This window comes from Leptonychotes weddellii, chromosome 13 (genome assembly GCF_054177405.1).
Source record: "Leptonychotes weddellii isolate Sample4059 chromosome 13, ASM5417740v2, whole genome shotgun sequence".
NCBI classification, from domain to species: domain Eukaryota; kingdom Metazoa; phylum Chordata; class Mammalia; order Carnivora; family Phocidae; genus Leptonychotes; species Leptonychotes weddellii.
In genome coordinates, this window is record NC_138381.1 from 72,159,616 (window position 1) to 72,182,123 (window position 22,508).

The following is a 22,508-nucleotide window of genomic DNA, read 5'->3' on the forward strand; positions in this document are numbered from 1 at the left end:
ACTTCACGATGGGGTCTCTCACTTCGGGGTTGCCGAATCCTGCAATCAGACGTGGGGCTAAAATGACTTCAGTGTTCCAGATGCGTACCCACCGCGTTCCTACTGGTTTTCCTTGCCCTTTGGTGCCAGGGAGCCAAAATGAGCCACATTCTTGGGCTATATCTATTTACCTACAGCATTGGTGTTCAATCCGGTGCCTGTCGGGGGACATATGGCAATGTCTGGAGTTAGTTTTTGGTTGTCACAACATGGAGGGTGCTGCTAGCATCTGGTGGGTAGGGGCAGGGCTGCTGGTCGGCATCCTAGACGGCACAGAACAGCCCCCACCATGGGGAATCACACCCCCCCTGCACCCCTCAGGTGTCAGCAGTGCTGAGGCTGGAGAACCCTAGACTGTGGGGAGAGGGACCTGTTTGCAGAGCAAACAGCAGAGGAGCTGAGAGGGCCCCAGTGTTTCTAAATGGGGTGCTCTGGCATGGGGGGGGCACCGTCCCGTGCCTGTGGGATATTTCACATGTGTGGCCACCACCCAGGAAATGCTAGTCATGCTCCCCATCATTGTGACAACCAGAAACAGCTCCTACACATTCCCAAAGGCCCTCTGGGTGCCCATGCCCCTGAAGAACCACTGCCTTTAATGTTTGCCTTTAGTAATGACCGTGTGCTCAGTGCCAAGCTAAGGTCTCAAACATCCCTTCTGTTCCTCATCCCAGGAGATGTGTGTGTACCGCCAGGTCGGACGTAGGGAAGGGAGATGACGCTGAGAGAGGTGCCGTCCCTTGCCGGCAGCCAAGAAGCAAGGGGAGGCGGGATGGAAGCCCAGACCTGTCAGAGGCCAAAGTCTTAACCCCTCTGTTCATCCCTGAGCCTCTCAGAGCCTCAGTTCGCTCATCTGCTAAATGGGGGGAAAACAATACCCATCCTTGCACCTCAGCTCATGTTTTTCTTGAGACGCTTCAGAGAGAAGGCACGTAAAGTGGCTTTGAAAAAATACAGAGCACAACTGTGAGGAAATTGCAGTAATTATTGTAGCTGCCAGGAGTCTAAAACCACGTGAACGGTGAACAGCATTCCTCATGAACCAGCACCATCCGCTGAGTCAGTGGCTGCTGGATTCCGCACTTAGAAGATCAGGTTTAAAGCCAGACTAGGTTTGGGCCGAAATGTACGTAGTAGTCGCAAAGCAGTGTCAAATACCCTTTGAGTGATGTGACTAGTTGGCTTCTTGTTAGGCGTTACGTCATTAAACAGATGGGTTATATAACAGCACTCCAAAGGGAATGTCTTGAAAGCTTTGGGTCTTACAGAAAGCATCCCGGGTGTCATGGCAAACACCCCTGACTCAGAATCTCACTAAAGCAACCCCAGCTTGGTGGCGGATGACAGGGTGTTGGGCAGCAAGTCAAGGGAACCAACCCCCAGGTCATATCCAGTTCACCTTGGGGGGCTTTCAGAAAGTCAGAAAGACTGGACCAGACCCCAGCCAATTAAATCAGAACCTCTGGGTGCATTTGTTTAAACCCCCTCCCACCCCACACTGGTCCAGGTCTGCAGCCAGGGGCGAGAATGGCTTGCCTAGATTAGAGGTTGGCAACCTTTTTCCATAAAGGGCCAGAATAGGAAACATTTTCAGCTTTGTGGTCAGAGGGTCTCTGTCTCTGTGACTCCATCCACCCTGCCCTTGGCGTTGGAAAGCAGCTAGAGACAATAAGTAAACAAGGGGGCAGGGCTGGTCCAATAAATCTTTATTGTGGACACTGAAGTTGGAATGTCACATCAATTTCTTATGCCATGAAATATTATCCTTTTGATTTTTTTCTCGCCAACCATTTAAAAAATGGAAAAAAAAACCACAAAACATTCTGAGTGCATAGGCTGTCCAAAAACTGGTGACGGGTCTAGAGGAACACTGACCTCTCTTCCAATGCAGATTTTCTAGAAGTCTCTAAGGAAACAGGCTTCCCTCTCCAAATCATACCGATTCACCCGGCCAGACACCTCTGTCCTTGGGCGTGGTGGTGGGCCTCCCTGCCCATATTATTAGCGTCATCTCCAGCCACAATGGCCTCCCAGCCCGCTCAGTGCCTTTGACTTTGCTCTTCCCTGTGCTTGGAGCCCTCTGTTCCAGATAAACACACGCCCTGCCCCTTCACAGTGGTCACGATCCACCCAGATGTCACCTCCCCCAAGATGCCTTCCTTGACCACCCTACGTATGCTGCGAAAGTTGAATGGTAAAATTCTGCTGACCTGTCGTCAGACCGAGCTGTTTCCACGGGACCCCCCAAAAAGTCCAGTCCTCATCCCCATTTTACAGATAGGGACATGGACTCAGCATCGACACATCACTTGCCCAAGGTCAGGCAGCTCCCAGATGGTCACATAAACCCTTAGAAACGTTGGCCCTTTCATCCTAGAGTTTCCTTGGGCAAAACCAAGCAGGAGTCTTGGTAGCTTGGTTTTCCTTCTTTGGGCCCCAGGCCTTGTCCCTCTCTGTTTTGGGCTGGCTCTGTGGGCTGGTCAGTCACTCTAGCCTGTTAGCTTGCAATGTGCCATTGGAACTTCCTGCGGCAGAGCAGACGGACTGCATGGGAGGGACCGTTTCTTTCCCAATGTGGGATAAGCTCCTTTCTTCTTTTCTGTCACTTCTCCTGATGGCTGAGCTGGTTAATCTCAGCAGAGACCTTGACCCGCGTCTGGCTCACCATCAAAGGGGGCTCCGTCTGCACTGGACAGTAACCCCTGGCCTGCTGTCCTGCCGGGACCAGCCTCCCGCAGCTTAGGCCCAGACTGTCCAGACCTACAGTCTGTCACCACCTTGCCACTGGCATGGTCACTTTGGCAGCCACAGGCCCCTTCTTGAAAACTCTGGGGAAGAATGTTCTTAGGGAAGATGGCCTACCTTTTGCCTTTCCTGTTCCTCAAAAGCATATGTCTCTGTCTCTTCTTTTACCTTTTTCAAAAAGATGTTTAGGCTCTCTGTTTCTTTCAGGGCATCGCAAGGACCCCACATTACACCCGACTCCCTGTCCCGGGAGGAAGAGGGCAGTTTGGTATCACCGCACATCCACCCAGGGAGCATAGGCCGAGGCTCAGAGCTGAGTCGTGAACCCATGTCTCCGGAGTCTTTGTGGCGGCTCCAGAATCTCCCCAGTGGGGGAGCTGGGGCTTTCTGCAGGGACTGGCCCAGCCACACGTGCACAGTAGCGAAGCAGGTGCCTTTGCTTAGACTGTGGGTGGCGTGGGGACCGACGGAAGTCCTAGGTGTAAATTGTCCCCAGGCCCCCCCACCCCCAGGAGCCAGCCCTGGTCTTGCTGCAGTCCCCCCGGCCTTACAGCCATCCCAGCACCCACGTCTCCCGCTGCCCCGAGCTGTCATTTGAAACTCACCAGGCTCCAGTGCCTTCTCTCTTCCTTCTGGTGCCAAGCAGATTTTGTCTGGTGACGCTTTTTAGCATGACCTTAGAGCTCCTTTAAAATAAAACGTGCCCGTTCCTTATATCTGAGGGAGAGTGTTGCCAGGACGCGGAATTGGGGTGAATCAGGATGAGGCTTTGCTGATCGTGGACCCCTTCCCAGAGCCCCCGTGGCCGTGCCCAGGCCGCTCAGGCTGGTTCACACGCGGGTCAGTGACTCGCTTAATGTGGCAGAGCCCCAAGAGCCAGGTCTCTGCTGTCCCTAAAGGACTGGTTAAAACAGAGAGAACCATGCCCTGCTAGAGGCAGCTGTGAATCTGTCCGCTCCAGAAGGAACGCGGTTTTCCGTCTTTTCACCTCGAGCGGGAGACCCCAGTACCCAGCCGCCTCCTGTACCACTGCCATTCACTGTCTCGTCCACGCAGCTTCTGCAGACAGGTCCGTGCCCTGCTGCCCGGAGAACAGAAGCCCCCAGGACTCTGCCCCACCAGCAGGGCCCCGGGCTGGGGTGGGGACTCGGGTGAAAATTCCAGTCCGAGAGGGCTGGGCTTCGGCAGTCCGGGGTGCTGGTCAGGTGCACAGTCAGCAACGAGCAGGTGGGCTCGCCCGCTGGGGGCGGAGTGTGTGTGCACACCAACAGCGGGGCTGGCTTCCTAAGGAGCTGCTCCCTGCCTCTGGGTATGTCAAGAGCTGGTGGTGCCAGGCAGTGACCAGTGTATTGTAGGACGAAGGGTTCCCTCCAGTCTGTGGGAGCCACCTCCTCTCCGGGTCAGGGAGACAGGAGGTCACAGGGCCAGGGCAGTGGCTCCATTTCTCCTCCACACCCTGTCCTGTTCCCAGATTCCCCTCTTCCTCCATGCTGGGAGCCCCTGCAGGAGGGAGGAAGCCAGTCAGAGGCTTTGACGAGCGGCTGCTTTAAGGAAAGACACTCCGGGCTCTGGATATAAAAGGAAGTAAGCGGTGGCCAGAGGAAGACGCAGTCTGGAATAGATGTCCCTATGGTTTTTCTAATGCGCTTGTCGGTTTCCCCCTCCGACGAAGGCAGATAGGTAAGGCATTCCCACCTGGGTCCTGGTAGAAAATGTTCTCCCTCTTCCATCTCTCCAACTGGGGGCCTTCTCTGGCTACGGAAACTTAGATTATTTTTTGGAGGTAGGGACATCAAGCCACACGCCACTGTCCTCCTTCCCTTCCCATGACAGATCGTTAAATTATTCCAGGGGAGCCGGAGCTCTGAGGCTAAATTACTGCAACAGCCGTATCATGGCAACTGAACCTGTCTCCCGTTCTAGCACTTTCTTCCGCAGCTGCAGCCACCGAGAAACTTGGTCGAGAAAAGTCATTATCAGGCCTGGGCAGAGAATCCAAGACACTAAGTGTCCCGGAACCCACCTGTCTCTGCGGACCCACAGGGCAGCGCCCCCCGCCCCCCGTTGGGGCAAGCTTTGCATGCATAATGAAGCCGATTAGGGACATGGGGGCGCTTAGTATGTGACGTAGGAGCTTTTGTTGACAGGCAGAGAAGGCCCCTCTCTTTCTGTGGCCCTGATTTTTACCCTGGGCCCTGGCAGAGCCGATGCGCATGTGGGGAGGTGGCCCGTGAACGGGTGATGTCAGAGAGTGATGCTCGTGGTGCCGACTTGTCATGGCGCGATGGGCTCTGCGGTACCTGGCCGTTTGGTGCAGATGGTCAGGGAAGGCTTCCTAAAAGGGACGACTCTGATCTGAGACTGAGCTGTTGAGCAGACCGTGCAGGGACTGAGGCAGGCGGAGCTCCAGGCGCCCCAGCTGCCCAGGCCCTGAGGCATTGTGGCTCTCACCCCGAGTGTATCCTGCTCACTCAAAGAATTTGAAGCCCCTTGAAAGAGGACCCTCGTCAGGACGAGGCTCACAGAATAAGAGCCTTCGTATCTGCCATGGTGCCAAATGGAAGCAGAATTCATGCCACTGCTTTAAATACTTGGGTGAATGGGTGCCTGATAGCTGCGGGTAGGGTTGTGGAGCCCACAGGGGACCAGTGGAGGATGGGAGAGGCGGCACCCTGGACGCCCAGAGACCAACGGCAGAAATCTGTCACCCCCAGGGGGTCAGATGTAGCAAATAAAAATACGAAATGCCAGTTTAATATGAATTTCAGATTTTAAAAATGCTTTAACTACAGTGGGGTGAGGAGATTTGGTTTGGGTTTTGTTATTTTATAGTGTAAGTATGTTACATGCAATATTTGGGACATAGTTATCCGAAACAGTTACTTGTTCTTGGTCTGAAAATCTTATTTTAACTGAGTGTCCTGTGTTTCATCTGGCAGCCCCCAGCACTGGGGGCCAGAGTGACAAGGCGGGGAGCCAGAGAGCAGTCGAGAATGGAGGAGGGGCTGCCTAGGGGAACTGGTGTCGTGGCGTGCAGAGCTGCTGTCGGAGAGGGGGCCCCAAAGGAGAAGGACGCTGGGAAGAAGTACCCCAACCCCTCTCTGCTCACAGGGGACTCGGGGTGATGCCTTGTGGGGTTTCTCCCCACAAGGGGAACCTTGTTTCAAGTGAAATCGTCCCCCAGAATCCCAGCTTGCAAACCACACTTCCCTGTTTCCAGCTGGGGAGGGTGAGACAGACAGAGCATCCCTGTGGCCACAAGGACAGCCCCCTGGGGGAGAGGGGCATTGGTCTGTGGGCTTCCGGTCCCACCTCTGCAGCTTGGCTTTTTGAAGGTAGGCGGGGCGGGCGCCTTCCCCTTTCCTCATCTGTAAGATGGGTTTCTGGTCTTGGCCCAGAAGCCCCCCCGCCACTGGCTGGGAGGGCAGGAGAAAACACAGTTAGCTTTACCTACCTCACATGATTTCCCCCATTCATTCTGTCATTCACTCCTTCATTGGTTCGTTTTGCTTCTTAGTGAGTGCTCACTAGAGGCCCAGGTCCATGTGAAATGCCTCAGACATACTATCTCATTTAACCCTTACCACCACTCAACAGAGCAATTATCCCCATTTTACAGACGAGCAAGCAGAGGCAGAGAGTAGAGGAGCCAGCTTGACCCCCAGCCTGTGCAATTCAGCCCTCCACCCCGTCTATGCTTCTGGATTCCTGACAGCTCCCGGCTTGAAGGGGGGCCGCTCAAACAGGGGGCGCAAACTCATCCTTGCTGTTGGGAGCACAGCTCCCTGCCAGGGGGTAGGAAACATCACATCTGATGCAGACAGAATTTCTGTTTTACTGGGGGCCTGAGTGTAACCAGAGAAACCGAGTCTGGTTTAAATTACCTCCCACTCTGCCCCACAAGAGCCGAAAACCTTTGATTGTTTTTCTCCGCCTACGCTTCCCCAGCCCAGCCCATGCCCACCCCAAGACCCAGGTCACTGCCTACCTGCTGCCTCAGAAAAAGCTGTAGCCACACTTCCTCATCATCCAATGGACTGAGGAGGGGAGGCGAGGACGGGGAGGCACAGCCCAGATTCGCACAGACAGCCCCTCCCCTGAGTGCTGCGAGGGAGCAGGAATAAAGCACGTGGGGGGCTTTGTATGTCGCCAGAGACACGTTAACTTACCTCTCCCTCCTCGTGAACTTCGCAAATGATGCTCCTTAACTGGGTCCTGAGACGATCAGTGGTTGCTGCAGAGGGGGCCTCCTTCCCTCTGGCTGCTGGTTCTCCTCTCCCTGCACATGTGCCTACGGCTCTTTGGTCGTCCCACACCCCAACTCTTGTCTGGCCCTAAAAGGGTATTGTGTCAGGGGAGAGCCTCCCCACCCCACACACTCGGATGCTTGGCGGCATGACCCGTGTTCACACACGTGAACCTGCCCTCCAGAGCCCATGGCTCTGTCCCCGACTCCAGGCTGGGCATGGCCCCGGTTAGACCCCTGTGACTCTCAGCTTCTGGTGACCACCCGACTCCCAACCTCCCCTTCCCCTTCTGTGATTGAATGGACTTCTGCATTGGTTTGCTTGGCCCGAACAAATGAGCCCGCTCACAAATCCGTTTCTTCCTCTCCCTGCATTTCAAAACTCGCCAGCCACCCTGAGCCTGGGGTGTTTTATTGTTGTTTCCTTTCCCAGACTTTTAAAAATAATATTTGTCCCAGCCAGGGTGAGTGCCTCTCCTCCCCCTCCGCACTGGCAGGCTCAGGGGCATGAATCACTGTCCTCACTCCCTGTCTCCTGCCGTGCCCCCGGGATGGCCTCCAGCACCTTGCATCGATTGGCCGGCGCTGTGGATTTGCCTCTTGGGCCTTCTTGCAGAGCTGCCTTGCCGTAATCCCCTGCGGCTGTCGGCCTGGCTTTCTCGGAAGATCAGGTGCTGAGGTGACTCAGTTATCGGAGGCACACCCCAGTCCGAACCGCAGTGGACCAGAGAAGTGGTCACCTCCCAGCGTGGACTTGTCCATCTGGGGCCTCCTGGGGAGACACGGTGACCACATTCTCTGCCTCTTCCCAGCTCAGGTGGATGCTTGGAACTCTCAGGGAGGTGGTAGAGGGCGTCCATAGCAGGTTTTCTAATGTGCTGGGCGTCTGGAGTGTTCCTCCTAATGGCAGGTGTCAGAAGCCTCTAGAATGCCGAGCTCTTTAGAAGCTGCCCTCTGTATCTGTCATCATCTTTTCGGCCTCTTTTGTGCTTCCTCCATCATTTGCCTGACATGGCTTCCCGGTGGCTGGCGGGCTTCAGCTAGACCCGGAGGACTTAGCTCCAGGGCAGAAGTGGGCTACTCTGCCCAGAGGGGCAAAGTGTGGCAAAGCCGGAAGTCAGGGAGCTCCACAGACGAGGGCACCGGCTCTCAGACAGCTGTCCCCTCACTGTGTCACATGCGCCCTGGGAGCTCTGGCCCCTGAACATAGAGCATCCGGCATGGTGTCAGAACATGATACGCATCAGCCAGCGCTGGTCCGCTCCCCACTCTGGCCGTTGGGCCTGGCGTCGAAGATCTGGGTGACCAGAGACAGAAAAGTGAGGAATAGATGACCTTTACAGGTCTATCTACTTGCTTCTCTGCTGAGCAGGTCTCTAGGCAGGGGGGCCGGACACTCACCGCCAGCAATGAGGGCTCCCCAGTAAATGCCTTTGACCATCAGTCCTCTCTGAAAATGTCGATCACTCAGTGGACGTCTTTCTAAAATACACAGTGCCTTTCCCTACCTGGACGCGGGACGCTGCGCCCAGCTGCCATGCGGGTGCGATCAGAGCCGTCCCGGCGTGCCCGCTGTTTGCTCCTGCAGCTAACATTCCCAGGCTGCTGTGTTGTGCCACTTTGTTTAAATATCATATTTTGGTTTGGGGGGCCTAATTCGGGGCTTGGCAAAATAAGGTTCAGGTGGTGCCAGCTCCCCCCTCTTTTTGTAAATAAAGTTTTATTGGCACACAGCCGCATCCATTCATTTACATATTGCCTGTGGCTGCTCTCACGCTAGAGTTGAGTCGTTGCAAAGCCAAAAATACTTGCTGTGTGACCCTGTGCAGAGGAAGTGTGCCCGCCCCTGGCCTGCCCCATGGCTGTCAGTTATCACTTGTTGAGGCCTGTTAGGCACCTGCCACTATTAACCCCTTTGCCCTCCCCAGCTGCTCCGGGATGCGAAATCAGATAAACAAGTTTGTAAAGTAAAAGATAGATTTCGGTGGGCAGGGGCCAGGGTCAAGGGCTTTCCCATAGGTGACAGGCGGAAGCGTAAGGTGTGGGTCTTGTGGCGTCGTCGTCGGATGGCGGGCTCTTACCTTCCTTCCGGGTTCTCTGGGTTCTAGATGAGCGAGAGCATCTCCTGTGCAGGCAGCAGGAGCTTCGTGGCATCAACAGCACACAGCCCGCTTCGCTCTGAGCCCCTGGCTCCCCGAGTCTCTGTCTTGGGCCCCTAAGTAGTGGCTTCGGTTCCCATCCCGTGTGTGCTCCCAAGACGGAACTGAATGGGTTCACTGAACCCCTGCGGGGGCTCCTGCCACCGTCCCACCCCGTTCTGGAGATGCTCTCGGGACATCACGTAGGCGTGTGTGGATGCTGCTCCCCCAGTGGGGTCAGAAGAGATGCCCGGGGGTCATGAACGGGGCGTATGCGTTGGTGTACCCCAACAGCTGCAGCTGCTAGGTTGTCAGGCTTCAGTCTCCCCAGATGCCTTACTCTTGATGAGTAAGTGGGGGGGGGGTGTCAGTGCCTGAGGGCTGCTGTTGGGCACTCTTGACGGGGGGACCGTCCCTGGCAGTTTTCTAACCCCCCAGTGACTATGTGTCCGACCCGCCAAGCTCGGCCGAAGTTCTCCGCGCATTTGTGGGGTCCTCTCTTCTCTTCCCTTCGTGTTCTTCTCCTCGTGCACCTGCCATGCACATTGCCCAGTTAGGAGCACCTAGAGCCTGCTCTTAGCTGGAGGGGTTAGAACAGTCCAAGACGCGTGTGGGGGTAAGCCGCCTCCAGGCTGATGAGAACCAACCAGACGTAATGGGAATTCGGGATATGAGGCCGTCCTCCTTAAGGTTCTGAGCACTGCGGTAGATCCCGAAGAGATACAATTGCCAGGGCCCTTTCTGAGTGTGGTGGAGACGTGGCAGGGGCGGGGGTAGGCACCGAGTGCGGGCAGCAGGTGTTCAGAAGTTGAGTGGCCACCCTTAATTCAGCCTTCTCGGGAGGCCTGGCCATGACCTGGCAGCAGGTGGCATGAGGGGGTGTGGGCCAGTGGTAAGGGGAGCCCCCTGCTCAGCAGCCCCCAGGCCCTCCCTGATCCAGGGAGTCCTGCTGCCCGCCCTGTTTTGCACGGGAGGTCACCCCGGCTTCTCCTTGCCTCACTCAGACCCCAGGGACAGACAGTTTAATCCAGTGTCAGAGGCTTCTGAGTTTGGTGATGGCTTGGGACCCGGGGGTTCATCCCTCAGTGGTCCTCGCCGGGGCAGCAGCAGATTTGGGCAGAGCGAAAGGTGTGGAGGGGTCCGTGGGTTTCAACCCAGCAGGTGGCTTCCCGAGTTTCTCCACCCACTTTGATATTTCCTGGGGTTACCGTGGAGATAGCGGACTTGGCAGAGGTGATAACAGTGAGCGAGAGACGAGGCAGATCCATTTTTTAACCAGATTTAAGCCAACAAGAAAGAGGCTGGGTTTTCTTTTTTTCCTTTTTAATTTTTTTTCTTCCTCCTCACCAACATTGCCTGTTCTGAGGATAATGACACCAAAGGGTGTTAAATTGGTTCTGAATGTCCACCTCTGGCTGGCCACATTCTTGTAACGATTTCATTAGCCTGAATTATCCACTTTATTTTCTTGTAATGGGATTAGCTGTACTTGAGGCAGCTGAAGACCAGAGGGGGAGAAAGTGGGGGAGAGCGTCTGCTGTGGATTTCATTAACTCACCCCGGCAGAGGCGTGGAACTGACCAGAATGTGTGCCCCAGGCCAGGGGTGGTGTCTTGATCCTCTCCTTCTGAAAGGAGGAAGGAACACAAGCTGTTTGAATGGGCTAGCTCGGCCCGAGGGAAAACAGGGGTGCCTGGGTCTGGCTGAAGGATGCCTCCCCGGGGACAGTTTCTTCCAATTATCTTATAAAACTGGTAGGTCATGTGGGTAAGATGGAGAACTGCTGCTTTTTTTCAGGGCACCAAGAGTCACAAGATCACATCTGGCGCTCTCAGCTCGTGGCTGAAAGCCCCTGGGGTCCACCAGGAGGGGCCTGCCTGGCCCAGCCTTCTCCTTCTCTGCTTCGACCTGAAACCCCATAAGGGCTTGGAAGCTGTCCCTTCCTTGGCACCAGCGCAGATCCTTTTAATGGTTGAGAGCATCCTTGTCTAGAGCTTCCATTTCTTCATTCCCGTCATATGCCAGGAACCCTGGATCCAGCAGCCTTGTAGGGTGGGGTGATTATTTTTCAGGTGACAGAGCTGAGCCTTAGAAAGGTGACGTCATGTGTAGAGCTGGGATCTGAACCCACGTCGGACTCCACACTTCCGTTCTTTCAGTGATGCTGGGACTTGGCCCCTCACATTCAAAACTAGACCCCTGCAGCAGCTCCCCACTTTCAGAGCCCCTTGCGAGTTAGAGGCTTCACCTCACTGTGTGCGCTTCGGACTTCCATGATGACCACCTGCCTTTCCATCTCCCAAATTGTATTCCGCAACTGTGTCCTGAGAGATGCTAATAGGTTTTCTTGTTTGGGGGTAGGAGGGGTTCGGTGGCCAGAGGAGTTTGAGAAATACCGTGTCTTCTCTGTCACTCTTCCAGATCCACCTTCCATGCACCTAAGACCTTAAAAGCACTGACAAGGTCTGCAGCAGAGAAGCTTGCTGAACTCTGTTTAACCAGCTAGCTCTCAAATTTATTTAATTCCAGAAGCCTTTTTATACAAAAATACCTATTAACATCTTTCAGGACAAACTTGAAAACTACTGTTTTTAAAGGGTTACCTTTGACCTTAAAACTACTTTTATGACATCTTCTGCCTAAGGACTATATTCAGGTTCAGCAGACAGTATTCAACCTTCAGTCGCTTCTTGAATCCTTCAGCCATGCACAGATGGACCCCCACTAGTTAAGAGCACAGGCTTTACAATTTCCTTAGGCCTAGGGTTGGGTCCTGGCTCTACCATTTAATATAGCCTTGTGAGTTTTCTGTTAAGTCCCTTAAGCAGCCTGAGCCTTAAAATAGGCCCATAACCCCTGCCTCACAGGATTGCTGAGGATGGCATGAAGTTATACGTGGGATATACTTATATACAATGCCCGGCCCATTGTGTGCCTTCAAAGGATGTGACTCCAAAACAGACCTGTGACAGTCAGTTGGAGGAGCAGGAGAAAAACCTTAGAATTTCTGTTTCTGTTTATGTTGGATTTTTTTTTTTTTTTAAGATTTTATTTATTTATTTGAGAGAGAGAGAGCACATGAGAGGGGATAGGGTCAGAGGACGAAGCAGACTCCCCGCCGAGCAGGGAGCCCGATGCGGGACCCTGGATCATGACCTGAGCCGAAGGCAGTCGCTTAACCAACTGAGCCACCCAGGCGCCCCTGTTTCTGTTTATGTTTTATCTTATCCTTTCAGATGGCCTAATTTTTAAATATTTTATGGTGTACGTATAGAGTGAAACAGTAGTAAATAAGTACATTTACAAATTAAAAGTGTACGTATATTCAGGATGAATGCTCATAACTATTTTATTGAGAATGTGCATCAAGCCCAGGATTAAAAAAATTGAAAACCACAGGCTTATCAATCATTGAGAAAAAGGCTGTGCCCTGTGGAGGGCAGAGCATGCCTGGCCCGCTGTTCTTTCCCAGCACAGAGCTCAATGTCTACACCAGGACACATTCAGGAAATAGTTGCCCAGTGAATGAAGGACTTGTAGTATCTGAAGGACGAGGCATGTTTGGATTCCTTCCTTGCCTCAAATCCAGGTCCGGGTCCTGGAGGATGATGAGCAGTGATTCCTTCGGTGGATGTGTAGCCATAAGTGGTCCACCTCTGGAGTAGATGCCATAGAGCAAAATGCACTGGCGAGACCCTCTGTGTCTCACGGAGCTTAGAATTCCACAGAGGCCACATTGTGTGAACCCAAGCCCCCTGGGGCCCGCTGGGCTGCAGGCGGCCAGGAGAGACCCAGTCCTGGCTAACAAGGAGGTGAGGAAATTTCATCACTTTGGAAGTAGGGCAGCCCTTCTGATCTCTTGGAACCAAACCAGAACGGGAACTCGGATGTGGAGGTGATGGACAGGCGGCCCACAGGCTGTGTCTGTTGTATTTGGCGACACAGGGTCCAGAATGTTTTGACTGTGTTACCAATATTTGGAAATTGCATTTCTCAAAAGCATCTGGAGTGCGGGACGGTTTAGAAGAAGGAGAAGATCTGCCAGTCCTTGGCCCAGGCGTCCCACTGGCGATCCAGAATGGAGCTGAGTCGTCCATGCCCCCTTTTGGTGGAGCCGGGGTCCTGAACCTAGAGCAGGTTCCCACTCCTCTCGCATGTTCCCACATGTGCTCACTCACTCACTTGCTCTCCCCCATCAGTCCAGCCTGGAAACGACTCTGCCAGGGTCACCCAGCTGGTGAGGGCAGAGTCAGGCCAGAAGATCCCATCCCTTGGGGCCATGTGCCCTCCTTGCAGAAGCCTCTGGAGAGAGAGTGTGGGCCCCGCCTGGAACGCGGGCCCCCGACTCTGATTCAGAGATACCATTTAACTGCTCGTCCCCAGGAGTCCTCATCTAGAAAACGAGAGGGTCACGCTTGCCTGGAAAGGACCCCATGAAAGGCTATTGAGAAAAGCTAAACGCTGTCCTCTGTGCTTCCTTTCTCACTTTCTTGGAAACCAGGCGATTTTTCAGCCTCCAAGAGGCCAAAGTGAAAGGGAGGATTGCTCTGATGGAGACAAGGTAACCTTTCTACATCCGGCTCTCACCGCGATGAGTGGTGAGTAATTGGAAAAGTTCAGTCTAAAAGCCACCCTTTAAAAAGAGAGCGAGAGAGAACAAAAGAGGAAGAAATCGCATGCCCAAATTGGTCTCGGTTAAACGTCTCTGAGAGCCACTGCCCGAATAGACTCCAGTCCGCAGTCTACATGCACTCCCTCTGGGGGAGCACACACTGGCTGCAGCAGGCCAACCAGAGCCAGGCTCCCCGCCCGCGTCCGCACCTCGGCCGAGGCTGTCTGGAGGGAACCACGTCTTCTCTTACCCAGCGGGGCTCGATTCTGAACTTCATTGTCTGGGTCCCAGACCCCTGGTAAATCCTGGGCCCCATGTTTGTTTGCTGCAACGTATGCACTGCAGTCGAAGGGATAGATGTGGGTGCCTCGGAGGGAGCAGCTTCCCCGGGGGCCACACACTCCTGTAATCACCTGTGGTACATGAAGACGCATCCTCAGGACAGAAGAACCGGGTGTTCTGCCCCTCAAACGTGACCGTGCGGCCCCAGTAGCGTATGGGTGGTCAGGATAGGGACCTGGCACTCGGGCAGGACTCTGAAGGCCGAACGCGTGACTGAATTGAGAGTACATGCTAGGTATAGGCCTGCACTCTGCGGACGCAACAGGGGCTAAGGACCCGGCCGTCGTGGAGTGTTCTTTCTGTTTCTAGAACAGGGAGGGGAGAGACAAGTAAACAAGCCATTTCCGACAGTGCTCAGATGTGACAGAGTGGCTGGTGCGGTAGGGAACCACATTAAATACAGTGGCCTCTTCGGAAAGGTGGCGTCTGAGCCGAGATCAAATGACAGGAAGGAGTTGATTGTGGGCACATCTAGGTAAGGAGGAGAGGTCCAGGTCATGAGAAGAGTAGGGTCAAAGGCCCTGAGGCAGGCATAAGTTTGGTGGTTTCGGGAGCAGGAGAAAAGCCAGTGTTGTTGGATTAGCCTCCTTCTCCCTGTGTGAGGTTGAAGGCTTGGACAAGGCTGCGTTGATCGAAGGCTTTGGTTTGGTCGCATTGCAGAAGTGGGGTGTTGGGGCCTGCGCCCAGGCCTCTCTGTACTGCAGAAATCACCTATCATAGATGGTGGGATGGGTTTGTCTCGTCGGCCCGTCTGTCTCTCCTTGCCTCAGTTGGGGCCCTTCTCCACATGGGGACTGTTAGGGAGGCCTCAAGACGGGACACCAGGCAAAGCAGCTGCCCACCTGCCACGTTCATTCCCCAGTGGGAATGACTGGTGGGTCCGTGAGTTCACGGGTAGACCCTTCTTTAGGACGGTGGGCACAGAGGGGAGAGATCAGGAGCCCTGAGCTGTGGCCCCTAATCGGCTGAGTTAAGAGGTTTGATTGCAGAGTCCTCTTGTGTCTGCAGGGCAGAGGGGGGCCCCATGCCTGCCCGCCAGGCGAGTGTCCCCATCTGACCCACCGTTGCCTCCCTCCCAGCACCTAGTACACAGGGAACCTTGGGTTGGTTGGTGCTGCGCAAGACAGGGCTTGTAAATGCTGAGTGATCAGAGGCACAAGGGGACAAGCTGCCCACTTGGAGCCCCGCTCAGCTCATTGCCACCTGTGGGACCTCGGACAGGACACCCCACCCCCGTGGTAGTAAGGACTTGCTGAGTAACCTTGGAGAAATCACATGACTTCCCTGAGACTCATTCTCCACACTGACAAAATGGGAATGGCAGTGCCTAGCTCCTAAGACTGTTGTGAGATCATGTACCGCAGATGCTCCACATGCTGGGGGGCCAGTAGCCTGGAAGTCCCCGGGGGACGGATGGGTATGCTGTGTCGGAAAATTGGTGCTGGTGGTGGGGGTGTATTTGAAAGGCTTTTTTTTGGCAAGAGATTTAGCCCTTTCTTCTTACCTCCAGAAGGAAGAGAAAGAAGCCTGGGGTTTATTCTTATCACAGACCACCCCTTCATCTTGTTGAGACCACACTGTTGTCTGACTCTGGGTCCCTTGGGTGACAGCTGAGATTTTTTTCCCCCCTCAGCAGTGCATTGAGCGCAGGTGGAAGAGAAGGCATGCCAACAAACTTCCCCACGTGACTCGGCACTTCTGCTGGGCCGCTGGCTTCTCCAACAGACCCAAATAGGAGAGTGATAAGGACTTACGTCCTGGGAGCAGAGGGGCTGAGGCTCTTCAAGGTGTGCCTGACCCCCACTTGGTGTCAGCGTACAGGTCCGAGGGGCAGGCCAGCCTCCCAGTCAGCTCATTAAGCCCCAGAAGCCAGGCATCAGAGGAGATGCACAACTGTCAAGTTCTGCATCTCTGGAGGGTTCTCTGTGCCTCGCCCTCACCTCTCCTCTCACTCCTTTCTCCTGATCCCATCGCTTCAAACGAGGGGAGAGAGAGGAGGATTCATCCCTTTTCAGGAGCAGAGCCCAAACCCCAGCAGCCGCCAGCCAGGGCTGGAGTCCAGTTGGGGGGCATGCAGCGTGTGCGGAGGGAGGAGATCCCCACATGTACACCCGGTGTGTGTGCGCGCACACCACACACACACACATTGTGTCTGCATTCAGGCCTGTGTGCAGACATGATTTGCATGCCCAGACCTGTTTATGAGGGCTGGGCATAATTGGTTCGCCTCGCTCAACACCTCACACCGCCCCCACCTCTCCCTCCCCTCTCTCCCTCCCACCCCTACACACTTCAGAAGGAATTAGAAACGTGACAACAAACTCCAGGCGTGGAAAAGCCACCGGTCTGCCGGCAGTCACATGCTCTGGGTGCGGCCGAGGGGTGGGGCTGTGGCGTGGGGCAGTAATTGGTGAACCCAAGGTGAATGAAGTAATTGGAAAAGTGAGGTGTGAGTTTGTTATGAAGTGTGAGCGTGGTGGGGGAGGGAAGGAGGGCCATGTTTAAAAGCCCGGTATGTCCTCTTTATTCACAGCTTCTGATACAGTAATTGCTATTTTGTGGTTTCTATTATCTACACAGTGGGGAGCGCACGCGGCTCCTTCCCCGAGCAGCAGGGTCTGGGCTGGGAGGGGGTGGGGGGGGAGCGCCTGGACGCCCCGTGATTTCCTTCCCTCTCTGGTCCCTGGCGGCCCTGCCGGGCCTCCCCCAGAGACAAGGGTACATGCAGAACTTCCTTCAAAAGCCACTCTCAAAAATGGCTCCATGGACCTTCCTGTCCGATAAGAACCTTAATAATGGCTGGTATTTATATATTGCTTATCTCTAAGGAGCTAAAGGTACTTCATCGATTCCCCCCCCAACCTTTTTTTTTTTGCTTTTTAATTCTCTTTCGATATCGCTCTGAGATCATTAGTACCAGCCTTATATTATCCCGCACAGTCACACAAGCAGCCGGGGCCGGCTGCCTTCCCAGCGTTGTTCTTGGGCCTGAGAAGTGGTGGCCGGGGGACATGTCTGGGTCCCCTGGCCACTCTGGCCTCCGGTTTTCTCACCTGGGAGAATAGAGGCAGTCACACTCCTGTCCCCACAGTTGTTATACCCGGAAACAGTGTATTTAAAAAAGGCCTACACCTCACAGGCAACCAGTCTTTGGTGGCTGGGGTCACGGCAACAATCACAGTGTCTGAAGCCTCACTGTTTATTTCAGGGCTTCCCAGACATCGGGAAGTTCCTTCTAAGATCTAACCCTAATCTTGCAGCTGCTCCTTAAGTCCCAGCTCTCTCTCGTGCTGTTCTCAGAAGAAGGGGGGAAACATGCTCATCAGGACCATTTCCCTGGTCCCCTTGAAGAATAACAGGATTTCTGAAGCCACTAGAGTCTTCGGACCCGGTGTTCTGTGCCTTATAGATGGGGGCTGCGACCTCCCTAAGGCCCCCCAGCTGCCTGGGACTGGAGCCCCTGATCCATGCACGCATTCCCTCGTGGGTCCAGGACACCCCTCTGCCGTGGCCCCCCTGCCGAGCTCGGAGATGCCACTTCTCTGGGCCACATCAGCACACCGCCTTCAGCCTCTCCTCATCAGCTTTTTTCTCCACCTTTTAATTATTTTCCTTGCCTTTCTCCGGACCCTTAGCTGCTTGCCATGCATAGGGCATCTGCAGCTTGCAGTGCGCTGCAGAGGGAAGAATTAACCTCAGCCATTTCTCTCCCCCTCTCTCTGTCATGCACACACTCACATAGACTAACTCGCCAGAAATTAGACAAGGCTATGAAGAAATCTGGGCAGAGGCCAGTGGGACCATCAAGGGACAGGACTGGAATCCGTGCCAGCAGAGGGGGGCAGTTTATACATGGCGGGAGCACGGGGAACTGGGACTCAGTCGCCCTCTCTTGCCCTGCGGTCTTGGGTAAGTCACTGGATCCCTCAGAGTCCGAGCAGGCCATTCCCAGCCGCCCTGCTCTGGCTTCACGCCCGATGGGGCCCCGCCTCCGAAAGAGACCCCCAGTCCCAAAAGTGGCCAGTCCCCATGCTGGTAATTGAAGGACCAATGAAACATTGCCGTGGAAAGAGAGCTCCCGCTTAGCATCAGACCCGCCCAGACTCACATCCGGAACCGCTGCCTCCCTGAGCTGAGTCTCCCCATCCATGAAATGGGGGTGGCAAGGCTACTAACGAACATTTGTGCTGTTGGTACATACCCCACGGCCTGTGTCGCGTCCTCCTCACACAGCCCTCTGGGTGTTAGTGGTAAGGTGCCAGTGGTCGCGTCTACAGCCCGGGGCTACCGTGTGCTTGTTCCAGAAATGCCACCAGACGTCCCCTCTGGGCCAGGCACTGGGCTCCTTGCTGCAGATCCCCTGACGAGCAAGATAGATGCGGTTTCTGCTGTTGCAGAGCTGAGCTCCAGCCTCAGGGGAAGGCAGAGAGCGCCCAGGTGTCCACATCACAGTGCCCTGGTTGAGAAGCCCTGACTGCCGGGGGGCCGTTCAGCCCAGCCCGGGGGGGATGAGCAAAGGCTGCTTGGAGTTGAAGCAGTGGTGAAGCCAAGGCCTGCAGGAGCCTGGAGCCTGGGGCAGGGTCGTCCGCACCCTTGTCCGTACAGCACCCAGCATGGCCTGGGCACGTGGGAGGTGCTGGCTAAGGCCTGCTTTTACCAGTCTGAGTCTGACCTCTGTCGCTCTCGGGTCCTCATGGCCATCAGATGCGCCATCCCTGCGGTCCCCACATTTCTCTGAAGAACTTGGAGCCAAAGGACCGTTTATCTGAATGAGCCTACGAGAAAACTCATCTGGCCACTGCTCTCCCTGGCCGAGGCTCTGGGACTCCCACGCCGGAAGAGAGGCAATGCCTGTCATGGGATGCTTCGGCCTTTAGGTGGCAGAATAAAGCAGGGTTTGCAGGCCCCACTCCTCAGGCCCTCCCACCTCACCTTCCTGCTTGTCCCCACCTGCCCAGCCTCTGGGCCCCAACCACACCCCCTCGAGCCCCCTCCGGATGAGCCAGAGCTTCAGCCAGGCCTGGAAGACTGACAGGGCTCGAGGCCTACCCCCTCCAGCCCCTCCCCTCCCCGGGAGGCCGGCCTTGTCGCCAGCCTTGGGGGGAGCTGCTAGGGGAGCTCAGAGGAGACGTGCGGATTCATTTTGAGGATTCATAATGCCGCATTTACACACCATCCTGCCTTCAGAAATTGGGCTGGCAGATGCCTGGTCATGCTGGCAGGGCTGCGGGTTAACGCCTCGGATTTAGCTTATATCATTTCACGAGAGCTTATGGCCTTTACTGTGTTTTTACCCAATCGGTCTTTGGCCCTGAAGCATCCTAGGCCGTTGAGTATGTGCCGTGTGCCCAGCCAACCACAAGTGTGTGTAGATTTTCAAATAAAATAACACCTCTTCAGATGCCGTACACGTTAAATATTTATCGGCGGCAATTTGTGCATATATATTTGATAAATGGCCATCGGGATAGAGTTGGGGTGGGGGAATGAGACAGGAGAGCCAGAGAGGCCTGATCCTTTTGTCCGGGAATTTCTCGAACATTTATCTGGGAGGAGAGGGTTGGGGGAGCAGGGGATGGCCCAAGCTGTGTTTACCTGTTTGATCCCTGTCACGGGGAGCCAAGCCATTTTCTTCTCCAGAGCTTTGCCTGACTTTGGCTTAGCAGATATCAAAACTAAAGCCCGGAGGTAGGGGACGTGGGGTTTAGAGGGAGTAGTTGTGTGTCATTCCGGCACTGAGCGCTGAAGAAACATCCCGGGGCCCGGGGCCGGGGGCAGAGGCTCATCCTGCTCGCTCCACGCAGACTTGTTGTGTGCTCAGCTCAGCCGTGCAGGCGGATTCAGGTCAGGAGACCCTGCTGACTCCGAGTCCGGAGCCCTGGCCCGTGCACATGTGCAGCCCTGTGCCCCGGCCACTCGTGTGCAGGGCTGCGTGTCCCCTGCCAGATAGCCCCACAGGCAAGGGGAGGCTGAGTGTGCCAGCCTGTCAGAGAGGAACCAAAAACTCTCCATCAGCATCTCCAACCCCGGTCATCGCTCCCCACCCACGTGATGGCCGGGATCTGAAAGGAGAGAAGGCCAGTCATGCCCCAGAGCATGTGATAGCCGGTGGGGAGGCGACACTATTGTATGGTGTGTGCATGCGTGTGTGTGTGTGTGTCTACACGCACACGTGCCCCCGCAAGTACTTCTCTTTTCTAACCAGAAAGGATTCATGTGTGAGAGTTGGTCCTGCCCTCCCACACACGTACCCCAGCCCCTTTTCAGGCCTCTCTTCTTAAACTGCCGTGTTTTGCCTTTTGTTTCTAGCACCTTCGGGGAGCTGAAGACTGTCCGCTTGCCGAAGAAGATGACCGGGACGGGCACACACAGAGGGTTCGGCTTCGTGGACTTCCTCACGAAGCAGGACGCAAAGGTAAGACCGAGCTCTCCCCCGCCTACCCTATCTGTCCTCTGGGCCCTTAGTAGGAGAAGCAGCTAAACCTCTTAATGGATGAGGGCGTGTCGCTGCCCTGTGGGGTTCTCCTGCTTTTTCCCTGACCCTGCTAATTTGTGCAACTCCCTCGGAAGAAAAGGCCCTGGGTTTTGTGTTTAGAGGAGGGGAAGTTCCATGTCCCCTGCCCTCCCCTCCCCCCCCGACGTGACATCTGCAGGAACCTGGGATACAAGGTAGGGAGGCCTCCCCAGCTCAGACAGAGCTCCCCGGTCGTGAGCACCCTGAGGCGGGCAGCGTGGGAGACGCTGTGCAGCATGGCAGGGGCTGGGGGCCAGCACTTCGGGAAGGAGACATGGCCACCGGGACACACACGTCTTTCCCCTCATCTTCCCACTCGTGGCCGGGGCCTCTCAGTTGTGCTGGTTATAGGTGAGGTCAGCCCAGGCAGGTGTATAAGCACAGCTACAGAATTTTCCAGGATCCTTGGAGACAGAGCACCTTTCATTTTGGAAGCAAGGAAGCCTCTCAGGATTTGGGCTCGGTGCAGCACAAGGGGGAAGGGGGGCAGTCCAGTGGGTGCAGGGCCCAGCCTGGCAGCAGATGTGGGAGCAGAGGCGGTGTGGTCGGGGGTTCGGCTGTGTCTGGGGGCTCCATCATGAGCCTGTGCGTTTCCCCTCTGCTGGCGTTATCTTTCCTCAAGGGTACGGTGAAGCGACGGGCGGGATCCCCTCCGTGTCGCACGAGGCGGCCTTCGGCAGAGCAGGGGGTGTTTGTTAGAATCACACCCGTTGGCCTTTAGCGAGCTGCCGTTGCCAGAGGCCCAGTGGGTGGAGCCGAAGGTGACATCTCAGGGACACAGCTGCAGCCTTTGTGGGCCCTGGGAACACGCGCAGGCACAGAGGGCACTCCTGGGACCTCGGGGAGCCTTGCCAGCCACCTTTGTCTCGGCGTCTTGAACTCAAGTGCCTATTTTGTTGACACGTGGCCACGTTTGTCCGGACATCTGCTCCCCTTTCTTCTCGGCTGGCAGGCTTTCCCTTTGCCTCCTGTGCGTGGCAGCAGGGGACGGCACCCCCTGCGCGCAACAGGCCCTGCCTGGCCCCGGTTCCCGTCAGCGGGGCAGGCACCTTTGGGGGACCCGCGTTGGCTCGGAGGGAAGCCGCCCTCCCGCCGGCCGCTTGGCCTCCCGAGCCCTGCCCTGCACCTCAGGTTCCTCAGCTGTAAGACAGCAAGGGGTACAGAGCCGTTGTTTGATATCGGGGTCCTGCGTCAGATTGTGAGCAGGGGAGAACAGGAGCGGGGAGCCACTCCCCACCCCCGAGAGCTGCCTCTTCCGAAGGGGCTCCTTGGACTGCCTGAGTCGGAATCCTGGCCCTGCCACTACCTGCTGTGTGACCTTGGGCAAGCGCCTTACTTTCTGTGTGCCTCGGTTTCCCCCTTTATGAAACGGAGATAGGGTTTTCCTCATCGGGCTGTCGTGGGGTTGGGATGGGGTGGTGTTCTTAGGATGGCGCTGGCCCTGGGGGCTCTGTCTGTCCGCTGTGATGAGGAGGAAGGTGGTGACGCTGGTGCCAAGGGCGCTGATCTAAGAAGGAGGAGGGATGGGACCGAGCAGAGCGAAGAGGCGTCCGAGCCCCGCAGCTGGAAGGCATCCGTCCTCCACACGGCGGCCTCTCTCTGGGGCAGAGGTTGCTGTCAGAACGGACGTGGCTCTTGGTGCCGGAGGGTCAGACCAGGCCATGGGCTCCCAGCCTCCAGCTCCAGGTGCCACATCGTGGGGACGCGGTCGGGGCGGTTGCATTCTCCGGGATCCCTGGGACGGAAGGGGCCCCTCGGGTAGGCAGGGCGGAGCAAGTGCCCGGCTGGGCGGCTCAGGGCACCAGAGCCAGGCTGCAGAGGATGTTTCCGAAGGCCGGCCAGCACAGCCCTCTGGTGATTAATGCAGGTCAC

The 22,508-nt window shown here is 55.7% G+C and overlaps 1 protein-coding gene across 1 annotated transcript in view; it reads left to right on the plus strand.

Annotated features, from left to right (window-relative positions):
* The window catches only part of RBM19 (RNA binding motif protein 19), a 128,848-nt gene that overhangs the window by 61,706 nt on the left and 44,634 nt on the right, over positions 1-22,508 (plus strand). The window contains exon 21 of the mRNA XM_081800951.1: positions 20,432-20,537. Within this exon, the coding sequence (XP_081657077.1) occupies positions 20,432-20,537 (106 nt within the window). The remainder of the gene's footprint in view (positions 1-20,431; positions 20,538-22,508) is intronic.